At 36.7% G+C, this 15792-nt stretch overlaps 1 protein-coding gene across 6 annotated transcripts in view; it reads right to left on the bottom strand.

Annotated features, from left to right (window-relative positions):
* The window catches only part of WDR7 (WD repeat domain 7), a 352494-nt gene that overhangs the window by 145948 nt on the left and 190754 nt on the right, over window positions 1-15792 (bottom strand). For all 6 annotated transcript variants that reach the window (XM_053205738.1, XM_053205737.1, XM_053205734.1 and 3 more), the window contains one exon: window positions 4746-4967. In XM_053205738.1, coding sequence (XP_053061713.1) covers window positions 4746-4967 — 222 coding nt within the window. The remainder of the gene's footprint in view (window positions 1-4745; window positions 4968-15792) is intronic.

Genomic DNA, 15792 nt, shown 5'->3' with positions numbered 1-15792 from the left:
TTAATTTATTGTCTACACAAAGAAAAGTTAATCCAATTTCACAAAACTTTGGTGAGTCCTGGGCAAAGGTTCAGTTTCCTCCTCTATTTAGTGATAACAGTAATAGTACCCATTTGGAAGGATTATAAAGTTAAATAAGTTATTATATGTAAAGTACACAGCACAGAGTAAATGCTCAATAATCAGCTATTGCGAATGTGCTTCGTATCATGCTAGGTGTTGGACAAAACAGCTGTCTTGCAGGGTGATAAGCGATGTGTAAGCTGTTGAAGTAGAAAGCGTGTTCAACGGTAGCCCCTCTTTCCGTTTCTGTTGATAGAAAGAGGGAACTAGGGCACACGTAAGTTAGTAACATGCCGAGTGGAAGCCCGGAGAGGCTATCCATCCCCTCACCTCCACAAGTGAAGAACTCACTCTGCCCCCAAGCTCTTGGGGTCAGTGGCTGACAAGTGTTGGTCAAGTCCCTCTGCAGGATTTGCGCTGACATGAAGAGAGCTGCCGCATCCAAGGTCACACCCCTCCCTAGGGCACTGTGGATCCAGTGACTGAAGGGCACAGGGATATGAAGGCCAAGCCCTCTGCCCCAATTCAAGGACAGTTTGAAGGGCCATCCTGGTCCCAGAGTTCCCTGGGATGAGCTGAAGCTTCCTAAGCAACTGAAATGCAATTCAACAGCTCGCTCTGCCCAATCCTGTTTTTTTCACTCCCTAAAAGTATTGATCACAAGAATACTCCTGCACACAAATCTGTCTCAGAGTCTGCTGCCTAGGGAAATGACTTATGCCACTTGCCCAAAGTCAAAAAGCTAATGAGAGATCAAAATGGGATTTACTACAGACGTGCCAGCATAATTCCACAATTATAAAATGAGCAAGAAGAGACGTGACCACATGAAAGAATGCACCAAAGACCTACAGGCAACATTATAAATACTACCCTAAAACGTCCTAATAATGTCTTTGTGGATCAAAATAAAAATGAAGAATGATCTCTGTTTGAGTTAGCTTTTTGGAATGAGACAGTGTCCATCCCTACACGAAATGGAAAAGGAGAAGGTGATGAAGGTGAATTTCCTGGGATGCTATTTCACTTCAGAAGGAGAGATTAACTGGACCAAAAGGGGCTTTAACGACAGAATAGTCCTGCCCTTTATTTTAAACAAGAGGAAACTGCAACCCAGATCAAGGGCACGAGGAAAGAGTGGCCTAGTCTAGGCTTCTTAATTTCCAGAGTCCTTCAGCTTTGTCTTCAATATGCAATTTGGACATTTTATGTGAAGTGTAACTCCCACAAATGATTCAGGTATATTCAAATATAAGTATGAAATGCATTATAAAACTAAGCATGACTTCTGAATTTGGTGGCAGTGTCATTCTTCCCTCCTATCAATGTGGATAATTGGGATAATGATAAGTTTTCACAGAACAGAATGGCTTTTCAAGGAAGGTTAGAATTCACTATCTATACCTCTAGGTGCATTAGCAATTAAAGTTCATCAAATATTGTATCTTAATGGCCTTATCTCAAAATGAGGATAATAATGATTATCTCATTCAATAGGTTGCCATGAGGACTAAATATTTAATGGCTGCAATGCATTCTAAATGCCCCATAAACAAATAACATAGCAATACATATAGCAACTTCCAGCAGGTTAACATTACAACAGGTTATTATTATATATAACTGATCCAAAAAGAGCCCAAGAAAGACACAAGAACATTTAGACATCTGACTGTTTCCAATCATGGGAGCAGGATTTAAACTGATATTTTATAATTATTAAAATAGGGCAGCCATAATAAGTGAGGAAAATATCAAGGATATTTTACACATTTTAAACTGGTTCTAATAGGTACCTTTTCATTTATATATATATTTCTTGCTGGCTAGAAAGCTACTATTTCAATAAAATAATCAATAGTATTATTTGCTAAGAAGCATTATCTTTTGCTCTTCCCACACCTAGTCCTTTATTCAAAATGCTCGAGGAATGAACTTGACTCTAAAACACTTAAATAGTTTCAATGTTTGGGGGAATTTTATTTATCTTGCTTCGGAAAGTCGAGGTGGCATCACGCAAAAGTCCCTCCACGTAGCACATCCCAAGGTTTCCATCCTGTCAGAAATAGGCTTTGGGACCCCATGATGCGTCATTCACCTCCTTGTCTCCTAACAAACCCAAAGAGCAGAACACAGAGACCCTACTCTTCTTTTATCAATTACCAAGGCTTCTTTGAAAAATCTCTATTTCTATTCTACCACAGCTTTTCAAATTCCTGCTTTTCTCCTAACCTACTTCCTCTTTTTCTAGTTATAGTAGACACAATTTGCAAGTGAAATTATTACAGTTAAGAGAAAATACAGAAGCAATTATCAGAATTTTGCATAAAGATAAATCGTGATTTGAAAGGGGGTAACAGTACTAGTCTGGATAAGTGAGATAATATGATGTAGACTAATCTGCCCAGCAACCAGCCAACAGCTTGGGTGGAATTAGTCAGCAACTCATTAATTTATGATGTTCCTACATTTATGTACAGATACTTCTAGTGAGCTATGAGAAAATTCCTGAGACACAGCATTTGTGTTCATTTTCCTTGCAGGAAAATACAAAATAAGAAAGAATACATTAAGATATTGTACAAAACATGCTGAACTAAATCAACAGTCTTCATAATAAGTAACCCCTTGAAATGAAAGCATCATAAGACTTCTCAAGGAATAGATTTAAAAGCACAAATAGTTTTAAGATAGAGTTAGTTTAAAGGATTGATTTTTGGATGCTAAATATGCAAATGAACATGTTCCTTAAAACTGTGAGGGAGAAATTTTCTCTCTTTAAGGAAAAGAATCAAGGATGCAGGATTTCTGATTTTTCAAGGAAAGTCTGTCATGTATTTTTTTAAATGGATATCAAATAGTTATGGTAAATATTCAATTGAATATACTGAATATATTTACAAGAACAGTATTTCATTTTTCAATGTCCATATTCACAATAGTCTCTAAATTACATCTTTTGCAAATGTTTAAACTTATTATTGAAAAGTTTTAGCTGTTAACATAGGACCGTATGAGCAACCAGACATTTCTTGATCCTCGCGAGAGAGATGGTGAGCAAAAGTTTGAAAACCAGCCAACTAAATCAGGCCAAAGTTTCACTAACCTCTAATATAGTCTAATGCCAAGATTCTAAGAAACTATATACACAAATCCTAGGGTGTCTGGAGTGACATAGAGAAGTGAGCCTAACTCTAGGGCCTTTTGTAGAGTGGGAGATTTGAGCAGGAAACGTGCAGAACTTGGGAAAAGATGAAGCTACTAGGGGTGGGAGGGAGGGGCCCGCAGCCGGCAGGCCTTGGCAAGAGAGGGAGAGCCGGTGTGCACAGGTGGCAAATGAAAAGCGCATGGGTTTTCGGGTCACTAGACATTTGAGTTCAAGTTTAGATTTTACCACATTTTGGCTGAGCGACTTTGAAGAAGGCTTGATTTCTCTTTTAAAGTTCAAATGAGGGGAGAGAAAACTTTTTAAGTTAAAAAGTAACAGCACGCGTTAGCCAGGTCAGTGGTTAAGCCCTTTGCATCTAGGAGCCATTAAACAGTAGCACTTTGCGTAAGGGTCAACAGCACAAGCTCTGGACCCAACAGATTGTGCTGGAACAAAACTGCCATTTCCTAGAGGTGTGATCTCAGCCAGGGTAAGTAAACCCCTCTGTGCCCAATTAGCCTTATGTGTAAAACAGAGATAACTGAAGTACCCACTTTATAGGGTTATTATGAAGATTAAGTGAGTTAATGTATGTAAAAGAGCTTAAAATCATGTTCGAAGAATTAGTTGCTTTATTACTGTTGCTGGTGGAACTGTTATCATTAATCTCTGATGCTCAATGTCAAATAGAGATCAGGAGGTTACCAACCACTAGTAAGTATTTGTTGTACCAGGAATCTAGAAAAAAAGGAGGGGGGTGGCATGCGGAGACAGGCAGCTAAATCTACAGGAGGGTTTTAATTATAAAAGCTACTAATATGGCTCCATGATTTCACAGCAAAAGTATGTGACAATGATCCAGTGAAGTTTTCTGCTGTCATAACTAACAAAGCAACATAGCTCTTTCTCCCTTGCTTAAAAGCCAAAACCCCCCAAACACACTGCAATTTGTTCTATAAAGAATACCTTGTGATATATTCAGTAGGATTATATTTGGTCCTTACGATAACACGATTTGTTAGAAATTATTTTGCAATATGGTAGGTAAGGACCCTACCTAAAGGAGTTCCAACACTGGAGTACCAAAAGACATTACAAAATATCCTTACTTGTTATTAACATACACAGAACACAAGTTAGCAAGAGGACACAGGCCCTTTGAGCTCTCAATGTAACTAATCCACCCCCACTCCTGACTTTTCAAACCACATTCAGGACTTGTTGCATAGTTTTACAGAAATTGTTTTAGAAATTAGAAGTCGGGACTAAAATCTTGACCAAAATGTGAGAACACAAAGATCAGAAATGTGCTTTTTAAGAAAAGCATTTTTTAAGACCATGGTTTAATTTTTTTTTTTTTTTTTTAAAGTTTGGTAACTATAACCAAAGGGTAATGTGCCAAACAGATCATACTGCTTTCTAACTTCATGTCAGCATTCTGTTTGAGCTAAAACCCGGGATATATTCTGAGGTTCTGTTAACAAATAATGTGTACTGAAAGCAACAGATCAGCGTTAGGAATTTTAAAACTTACAAGTGTGTCTGGCCAGTGAGTAGTTGGATCCACCACTAGTCAAGCCAAATCCCTCAGGAATCTGGCTAGAGCTTCGCGGTCTGGTCAACAATTTGGGAGGTTCAATTTCAGCACCAAATTCAGCTCCTATGACTCCTAGTAAAACAATAGCAGTAGCTTGCTTCCGTCTTTCCTCATAAGATGTGGAAATCTTTTTCATTTGTGGGATACTTGATAAGCAACCTGAAAACCCAAACAGAAGTTAAAACACTATCAATACACAAAGACATATAATTAAAAAAAAAAATTCAAGATTACTCTTCCAAGAAAGAACAGTCTTTTTACAAATGGCACTGAGATGTCCGGTTATCCACATGCTAAAGAATGAATCTGGGCTTCCATTTCTCTCTATACAAAAAAATCAATTAAAAAAAATCAACTCAAAATAGGTTCACAGTACTAAATATAAGAGTTAAAATAAGAGAACTTGAAGAAGAATATAGATATACCTTTATGATCTGGGGGTAGGCAATGCTTTCTTAGATATGATACCAAAAGCACAAGTAATTTTAAAAGCTTCTTTAATTGGACTTCACCAGTATTACAAACCTTTGCACTTAAGAAGACAAAATCAACTGAGTAAAAAGACAACACACAGACTGAGAGAAAACACTGTCAATCAGATACCTATAAAAGATTTTATCTAGAATATATGAGAAACTCTTACATCTCAATAATAAAAAAGTACAACTTTTAGGGGCGCCTGGGTGGCGCAGTCAGTTAAGCGTCCGACTTCAGCCAGGTCACGATCTCGCGGTCCGTGAGTTCGAGCCCCGGGTCGGGCTCTGGGCTGATGGCTCAGAGCCTGGAGCCTGTTTCCGATTCTGTGTCTCCCTCTCTCTCTGCCCCTCCCCCGTTCATGCTCTGTCTCTCTCTGTCCCCAAAAAAATAAACGTTGAAAAAAAAAATTAAAAAAAAAAAAGTACAACTTTTAAAATGGGTACACAATTGGAATAGATATTTCTCCAAAGATATATAAAGGGCCGGGATGCATATCAAAGAAGCTTAACATCACTGGTCATTAGGAAAATGCAAGTCAAAACTACGAGGAGATATCACTTCACATCCACTAGAAGGGCTGTGATAAAAAGGATTATAAAATGTGCTGTCGAGTATGGACGGAAAATGAGTATGCATTGCAGGTGGAAATGTAAAAAGGTTCGACTACTTTAGAAAATAGTTTGGCAGTTACTTGTCCAGTTTGGCTTTCTATTTCCTCTTGAGTCATTTCTGATAGCTTGTGGTTTTAAAGGAATTATCTATCTAACTTAAGTTTTTAAATTTATTAAAGTTATTTACAGTACTATCATGAAAATATTTCAGTTATATCATTGCTATGGATCCATTTAAATATTATTTGTGCCTTCTCTAATATTACTTTTCATGCCTTTCTTGATCGGTATTGCTAGAAATTTATATTTTACCAGACTTTCAAAAAAATATTTCAGTTTTGATCTTATTATTTCGTTTCTTTCTATTTCACCAACTTCTGTTGTTATTTTTACTATTTCTCCTACTGTATGTTTTCTCTCTGTTCTCTTTGTTTCTAGGTTCTTTTTTAAGTAAACTTTATGCCCAACGTGGGGCTTGAACTCACAATCCCAAGATCAAGAGTGGCATGCTCTACCAACTGAGCCAGCCAGGAGCCCTTCTTTTGTTTCTAGGTTCTTAGGGTAAACACAACTCACTTATTTCCACAATCTTTTATTACAGTTAACAATGCCAGTCACAGAGTTAATATCTATTCTTCTTCGCCTTTAATAACAACTTTGATTTGAACTGAGTAGTAACCTACCCACATCCTTTCAGGGTCCTTTCAAGAACTGACAAAGCCATAGCCTCACTCCTGGCTTTAAGCTGTACTCATGATATATTTTAAGTCCTCTTTAGCTCACAGGAGCCAAAAGCCCGCTTCTGGGAAGTAGCTAAGGGTATTAGCCCAGATCACTTCTATTTTATTACTTGTCCACAAGGGTATCTATCTTTCTGGAGACTAGTTATGTCTCTTTGGTTTGCTGTTTGTATATTTTATCTCTCACAGCTATATATTTGGTACAGAGAAATTTAAAAAGTGAACTTCTGGAGACATCTTCATTGGAGGTCAGTCTTCTACTCTCTCTAGTCATCCATCCAGCCCCTTTTAATACTTCACTCTCTATATTACTTAAATCAATATAGAAAAGGGCCCTCAGAGCTCAGAACGCTAAGAAATTAGCAGCAGGGACCTCTGAGTGCTTTTAGATGTTTTATTTTGTCTCTTCATTTACTCTGTCATTCTATGCTAATTGAAGGTAAGGCAAGGGAATGACAATGGGAGAGGCTAAAGGGGTACCAAATCAAGACAGACTTGTGCATGGCAAGCTGAAGACTTTTAACTTTTGTTTAATGGAAAGCTATTGGAACAATTTTGCATAAGGTGGTGATATCAGATTTATTCACTGTTAGAAAGACCATGAGAGTGGCGATAGAAAGGTAGATTACGAGGTAAAACAAGACTGGTGTCCAGCAGAACTAAAAGAAGACTCCTGCAACGATCAGGTGAAAAACAGTGGTGGTAGAAATCCATTCATTCCATCAGTTACTCAGTCATTCAACATATAAGAATCGAAGGTCTGATGTATTCATGGTATTATACTGGAAGTGAACAGGGATGAGAAAAGCAAAATCCCTGTCCTCTTTGAACTTAAAGCCTACTAAATAAGAATTAGAAATAGGTTACAGAGTCAATGAGAACACTATGAACTGAGAGAACAGTCTGTATAAGAACCTCAAGCATGAAGTAATTTGTTGACTTCCAACTCAAAGACAGGTTGGAAGCCTAAGAGCCAAGAGAAAGATAGAAAACAGGCAAGAGAGGCAGGCACGGGCTAGACCACAGATGGCACCATAGACCATATTCACATTTCAACCTTTATCCTATAAAAAGTGGGAAGATACTCAAGGTAAGATTTAAGCCACAGAGTAACATAATTAGATTTAGGGGATTAGAAGGATATTGTAGAAACCAAAGTGAGATTACGATTGGTTTGGTCTTGGGGCACCTGGGTGGCTCAGTCACTTGAGCATCAGACTTTGGCTCAGGTCATAATCTCAAGGTTCGTGGGTTGAAGCCCTGTGTCGACAGCATGGAGCCTGCTTGGAATTCTCTGTCTCCCTCTTTCTCACTGCCAGCCCCCACCCCACCCCGTGCATGCTCTCCCTCTCTAAAAAATAAAATGTTAAGAAAAAATTTTAAAAAAGATTGGTTTGGTCTTTGGGAAGTTGATGGAAACACTGCAAACTTTAGATGTCATGCCTTAAGTTCTTTTAAGAATCTAAATTAACTAATTATCAAAATTAATTTAAAAAATTAAAACAAAAAGTAACAAATTTAGTCAAAAACAGTAAGAATTTAAGCAAAAATTAACTAACACAAAAGTAAAAACAAAGAAATCCTTTTAAGATAAGTAGATACGGCTTCTCCAGAAGCTTAATAAAAACAAACAAAACACCTAGAGCACAAAGCTTTTAAGTAGAAATTTTAAATTGCATTTTTTTAACTGTGCTCAAAGGCAGAATAGAAGCGGGCAAGGAGACCTGGGTGAGGCTAAGAAAAGGAAATGGTAGGATATTACAAAGAATTTAGTAGTTAGAAAGGAGTAATTCCGTAAGAGAGTGGCATTAAAGTACTTACAAAAAAAAAAAAAACACTAAGAAAACTAAAATGGAAACATCAAAGAGTGGTTACTATTTATGTGGAAAATAAAAGTTTGGTACAATGGAGTACCAAAAAAAAGATTCGTGGTTGCCAACATAGTCTCTAAGATTCTGCATGTCACAGCTTAATGTTTAAAAAAAGGAGGTGTTTGGGTGGCTCAGTGGGTTAAGTTTCTGACTTCAGCTCAGGTTATGATCTCAGGGATCATGTGTTTGAGCCCCAAACTGGGCTCTGGGCTCGCAGCTCTCAGCACAGAGCCTGCTTCAGATCCTCTGTCTCCCTCTCTCTCTCTGCCCCTCCCCTGCACATATTCTCTCTCTCTCTCTCTCTCTCTTTCTCTCTGTCAAAAATAAACATTAAAAAAAAGGTAGTTCTGAAAATTTGTCATTAGTTGTCATGTAGTATACAGAAAGACAAAATCCAGTATGAGTCCACAGAGAATACACTGATCTTTAAAAATATTCTAAATCTTCTATATAAAATTTTATTCATCTCCCTAATTTATTTTTTATAGTATAGTTAAGGATATTCCTCCAATGTTATAAAACTACTCCGTCACTTCTAAAGTCATAAATATTTCATGAATTCACATTTCTTATAAAAAGCCTCAATTAAAATGTTCAAAAATATTTAAGTAACATTCAGAAATATCTTCTGATACCATTCTATGTAACTCTCTCTCTTCGTGTTTTTTTCCGAGTTTATTAAAGGTACAGAAACATTAGTAAGAGTGTTAATGTGTACGTGCAATCAGAGATTCCAAGTATGCCACTGGTCTGTCATAGTTGTAATAACTGAAGTGGGGGAAAAACCTAAAAGGTTAGCCATACGAAGAAGAAACAAAATCAATAACCACTGCCTCTGTGTTTAGGAGGATGAAAATGAACCCAAATTCTAGAGAAAGTGATATGTAACAGTTTGATCATCTAGATATCAGAACGTGCATTTAAAGCCAACTTTATTTGAGTACAGGGACAGACATGGGAGTAAGAGCTCTGTGCAACTGCATCTAGATGCATGTAGTGTATATTTCACTATTTCCATAGCAGTCTTGAAACAGGAAGCAAATGAAGCTCCCCTCCCCCCACGACTCAGCAAGAGCATGCTCCATAACAATAGTTCAAAGGAAAGCTCTATTCTGCAGTTGCACTGATTGTTCTGTCAGCTGACCTCTGCAGAAGGGAATTGCTAACCGCTGCCTTGCTCCTTAGCTGACAAATGAATGATCGCAGCTCCATCTATTTTCACTATGGCTGCCTCTAGCCCAGGTGCTCAGACAGAGCGCCCGGTGTGACATCTTAGATCAAGATGAATTGGCACAAACTCCTGATCCAAGATTGTTTTATACCATTTAATTTAGTTTCTTCCCCTGCTTGGATGAGCACAGCTCTGGTTATGGATTTCTATTCTAATGTACTGAAGCAGGCCCTGAAAGAAGCCAATGAAGCAGCTGCTGGAGCAGGGGACTGCAGGGATACTGATCAATAGGCAAGGCATTGACCCCAGCCGTTCAGCCTCTGCAACGGCCACTGCTTGAAGGGGGAAGGGGGGCGGGGGGCAGAAGCACACATGGGCTGCTTCCAGTAGGAAATTAAACAACAGGGGCATTTGGAGAGCTCCGCCTCTAGCCCTGGTCCCCCACCTTCCCTCTGTTCCTTTTGTTTAATTACCTCAATCTTGTCTTAACTCCCACTTCTCGGGAAGGAATTAAGACTTTAGGGAAGTTTTAATAACGTACGTTAAAACAGCCATTTGTAAATTTTATCCTGAAGCTAATAGAAAGGATCATAACAGGTGCTCTCTGCTAAGTGGCCAAAATATGAAATCTTAATTAGCTGTCAAGTATATCACTTGGTGTAATTTAAAGTTCAGCATGTGCACAGGCTCATAAGAACACTGTCCAACTGGTTATTAATACTACTGATGCTGAAATTCTATGCTATCTAATTTTTAGCAGTATCCAGGTCTGAACACATCATAGCTCTTTGTTAACAAGGAGTAAGAGGAAGAAAAGGGATCCCCTAAAAGAGACACTGACTGATTAGTGACTGTATTAAGTACGGCGGCCCATCCCTACTACTATTCCAACAGTAACATACCCCAATTTCTGATTCTTTAATTTTTTAGATTTGAAGACATTTAAAATTATTGGCTTTGCCTGGGTTTGCTCTTAAATAATACAAGACAATATGCAATTAGCTGAAATGTTTTCCTATAAGTGATAATCAAATGGGAGATTTTGAAATATTAAAAGTAAAATAATTCTATAAAAGTAGACCTTTCTACAGTTTCATTTGTCTCATGAAAATTTGGTATTTTTTCACAGACACATGCCTCCATTTAATCATGCTAAAGGGTGACATGGAGATCCATTTTCTTGACAGGACGGTTGATCACCCTATCACAGTAAGAAAATTAATACCTTCGACTGGCCCTGTGTGGAAAACAGAAGCTGCGTGCTGTGGGAAAGGACATAAATGTTCTACATTTTGAGTTGCAAACAGAATAGTTGTTCTGTGCAAAAATAAAATGTCTCTTCGTTATTGGGTTACTTTAAACAAAATACGAGCCTTTGATTTTATTAAAACAACTGTTTTAATTCATACAGTGTTCCTCAAAAGTACAGAATTGTCTTTAGATTTAGCATAATTGACTCTAGATTTACGCGAACAGGAGTAAACACTTTACTTACAGCTTAACTAGAACACAGGTAAAATATTTGAGAAGTTTAAGCTATTTAAAGGGCTGTGAGATATTGATTACCTCATTTAAAAAGCAGTCAGAGAGTGCAACCAAGAGGTCAAGATAAATTTACCAGTTTGAAGCACTTTACTAAATAACTCTAAAGATCATGTTAATTGGCTTTGTGCAGTTCCAGGGTAAAATTAATTTTATCCTAGCTTACAATAAAAGGATTAAAAGACATATTAAGTTCTTCAGTTTTAACTGGAATAGGAATCAATGGATTTGAATTAGGGCGAACAGCGGTTTTACGAGACGAAGTGCCCGCAGATCCTTCATATCTGCTATTAGCCCTCTATTGATGGGGCTCTGTTATTGTATTAGGTATTAAGCCTCGGATAAGACGATACTACCCGTTTACTACTCTGAGAATACAGTCTAAGAACTGTGAGAATTGACCCGGAAAAACTGTTCTCCAAAATTTAATTCTTTGTTTAGGATCGAGCATCAGAATGCTTTCCACAGAGGACTGACATATGTTTGATATTTAAAATTCTAGTCAAAATTAATGATGTAATGTGGTTGAATTCAATCGTAATTCACTTCAAGATCATAATTATCCTTAAAACTAAATCACACACATATCTTTAAGGTTTTTTAAAACAGAACGTTGCATTCGGATTGGTTTAGCTTGCTAATTTTACGTAGAAATTTCTCTGGCACATGACAGAGTCCACGTGACATTCGCAATGACATCAATGTTTTCTGAATTTGGTATAAATTTCAATATACTCTAAACATCCCTTTGGAAATTCAGAAACACTGATTTATTCATGATAAATAGATGGCAATAAAATTTTAAATGCTTTTCTTTACCCTTTCCATATTTAATAAATTTTAGAATTGTACGTATAGAAAAATAAATTTCTTTTACTACATATTGCCTCAGAGAACAAAAAAACTTGTATTTAGTAAGACTGCATACTAATAAATATCTGGGACTTTGTAGGATTCTATTTGAATGATCAGAAAAGAGTATGTTGCAAGATCTCACAGTGAAAACTAAATGGCATCATGTCAAGACTGTTTAATATACTAAGCTGGATTAAGCTAGAAAATAGTCTCTATCATGATCCCTTCCACCTTTGTTTTATTTGCCATAAGGCATATTCAGTAATACCATGTTTTGATTAATTATTAAAGAACAAAGTAGTTTTAATAAAGTGAACTTTATTAATACTGGCAATCTTGAGAACAGAGAAACTCAGAATTAAGACATGATTTACTATTTACCAAGTCTGCACATGGCTAGAATAGTCTTAGCATATGGATCAAATGTTAGTCAATTAAACTACAAAATATTTCTATTTTCAGACCAGCGAAATATTCTTCCAAATCTTCATTTTTAGCTCATTTCTCTTTTCTCAATCCCAGGGATACTTTACATGTGATGTGGCATTATCAACTGATACTATGAAAAATCTATAAGATTGTATATTAAGATGAATTTAGTATGACAGTGAACTCTGTCCAATCAAAATATATTTTAAAACATGCCTTAACATAAACAGAAGAACCTAAAAGAAGCTAGGTCTTCAAAAGCAAGTTGAGTTCAAACTGTTTTTCAGGTGTACTTTAAACAAAATAACTTCAACTTTCTCCTATTATCAAAATTGATAAATGTGGTTGCCTAATGGAATATTATTTTTAAGATATGCCTTTTTAATCATTATATGGTGCTAATCAAATATGCTGACTTTACATATACATACACACATTAAGAATATATAATCATATGGGGACGCCCGGGCAGCTCAGTCAGTTAAGCGTCCCACTCTTGATTTCGGCTCAGGGCATGCTCTCAGGGTTTGTGGGTCTGAGCCCCACGTTGGGCTCTGTGCTGACAGCACAGAACCTGCTTGAGATTCTGCCGCTCTCCCTCTCTCTCTGCCCCTCCCTCACGCACACTCTCTCCCTCAAAATAAATAAACAAAAAAAAGAATATATAATTATATGCACATATATAATAGTATACAATAGTCTTAGTGTACCAAGACAGTAAAATTTAAGTGAGCTAGAACTGGATTTTTGAGATTTTAAAAATGTGTTGTCTATGTTTTAGAATCATAATGAGAACAGTGACCCTCAGTGGAGTTTCCACAGTGTAAACTGTTTCCAGATATATTTGGCCCAGACATTTTCTACCACTACTTGCTACTTAGAGTTAAGACCAGTAAAGTACAAGGCCACAGAGATATCAACTTTGTAACAGTAATCTTCCAAATAAGCTTTGTTAACAACGGCCAGGGGTTGGGGGGCGGGGGGGGAGATGTTTAAAATAAGCAAAACTCTTTTCATATTAATTCATTTTAGAGCCAATTTGTTTTTAAAAGAATTTAAAAGGCTAGTCTTCTTCTAATTAGATTTCAGTTATACGTTATACCCCAATTCTTGGTCAAACACTATAAAGAATTTGTTAAACAGAAACACAAAAAGGCATAGATTGGTGACCATCCAATGTGTGAAAAAGGACTCTCAGACCTCACTCTCTTGGTGGTGAATCTGGGTTTCCTAAAATTACAAGGAGAATTAGTGGGTCTATACCATTGTAAATGTAATGAAGTTTCTTTCCTTCGGCCAAGTGCTTTTGTACGAATACTGAACATTTTTTTCATTTGTTGGCACACTTCAGAGCACTGCAAATCCTGCACGTTTTACATAATAAGGCACATAAATGTCGATGATATGGAAAAAAAATTTAAATTGCAGATAGTTGGTGATATGGCCAACATGTGAATTTCGACCTGTGCGCCTGAAATGAATAAAACAGACCAAGTTTTCTGAATCTTCCAGTCTACCTCCTTGGGAAAAAAGATAAAAATGACAATCGTGGGTCACTTGAACATTTATTTCAAAATTTTCCCATTATTACCAAACCAGGTGTGTGCACATAGAATGCTTTGAGTATTCACCTCTCACCAACATATTTTAGTTATTCTGTGACCCATCTGTCAGTGTTTTCCTCATACCTACTGGGGGTGAGGGGTATAGATTTGCTCCCCAAATCTATGAGGCCTTTCCTGTTTGGGTTGCTTGTGCATGGTGTCCCCCCTCCTTTGAAAGCTGAAGTAAACAAACATGCTCTTCATTTGTATGCATGCACGATAGCCCCCTGCTGGAACACCACAGGTTCTGCAAATGCCTATCTCCTGTTGCTGCTGAAGCCATTTTAAAATCATGCCTTTGCATATATATGTATTATGTGTGTGCATTTGACAAAATACATCATATCCATTCTCCTCAAAATCAGATAAAACACTCCAAAATGATTTTCTGTTTCAAAGGAAACTTAAAATAATCACTATCATGAGGGTATGCTCATCTATTGATTATTTTGATAATTAGAAACCGTAAGCTTTGAAAGCAACTTGTATTTTCAAGTAATTCTTGTAACAAATTTTTTATTCTTCATAGACAAGTTCCACATCCTTTTCTCTATGATATGCATTATCTTATTTTCCCCCTTATTCTCTACCTAAACATCAACAAGTCAATTTGTTTTTACTTTTAGTGCAAATACTCTCAGTTTGAGAGAAAACAGAAATTCAAAAATTCCTAAGATCTATGATATCTATGTAGTCAGAAATCTTGTAGTAAATAACTACCAAGAATAATGTTCAAGTGTTGGTTCACTTTACTTCTCAAAGGTGAATCTGAGATAACATGCCAAGTTTTAAAAGCTACAAACTAACATTAAGAACGTTATTAGCTTTTTCATGAAGAAAGATATATTTCAGAAATAGTGGTTAGAGGCTTGCAAAATCACAGAAATCTGAAAACATGGCAAATCATTCTCATAAATTCTCATACAGTTAATGTTCAGAAAAAGACACCTTCTACCAATGAGATACACCTATAAAAATACCGGAGTAGACATGATGTACTTATTTTAAAAATCACATGAGACACATGAGGCTTAACATTTGGGGGACTGTTAGGATACATTCTATGACAATTTGACACCTGTACATTACAGCACAGTGAAAAATAAACTGCTATACCTGAGGTCACTGTTGTTCATAAAATAACAAACTATTAATTGGATACACTTAAAAACAATTTTCGCCTAGGTATTTATCTTTATCAACTCGGTGATACAAAACCAGATCAAAGGGGATAACTGCCTTATTCTACCTTTGAGAAGTTAACAAGCACATCTGCTCATTTACAAGAAGTTTGTGGAGTATTCATTTTTCTGAGTTACTATACATTTGGTCACAATAATGAAACAATGCTTTGTAATTAAAAGTTACCATTTTTAAAAGGTTAGCTTGCAGTAAATTGGAGCATCTAAGGTATTTCTTGCCTTTATTTTTCTTAGATTATGTTATCTCAGATTTTGAAAAATGATCACCTTATTTCACATGTTATTTTTCATTCTGCTTTCTTCACTACAGGTGAGTTGTTAAGCAGAAATAATAGAGCATAGTCAGGGGTAGCATAATTCCAATATCTTGGAAATTAATGGCCAGACCTTTGAAGTAACAGCAGATCTGGGAAAAGGTGTGGTGGTTAAGCCCGAAACAAAGTTTTATAGCTAAGATTTTAATAACCAAGTTGACAACAAGC

This window comes from Acinonyx jubatus, chromosome D3 (genome assembly GCF_027475565.1).
Source record: "Acinonyx jubatus isolate Ajub_Pintada_27869175 chromosome D3, VMU_Ajub_asm_v1.0, whole genome shotgun sequence".
Lineage (NCBI taxonomy): Eukaryota > Metazoa > Chordata > Mammalia > Carnivora > Felidae > Acinonyx > Acinonyx jubatus.
This window is presented reverse-complemented; position numbering and strand designations above follow the sequence as displayed.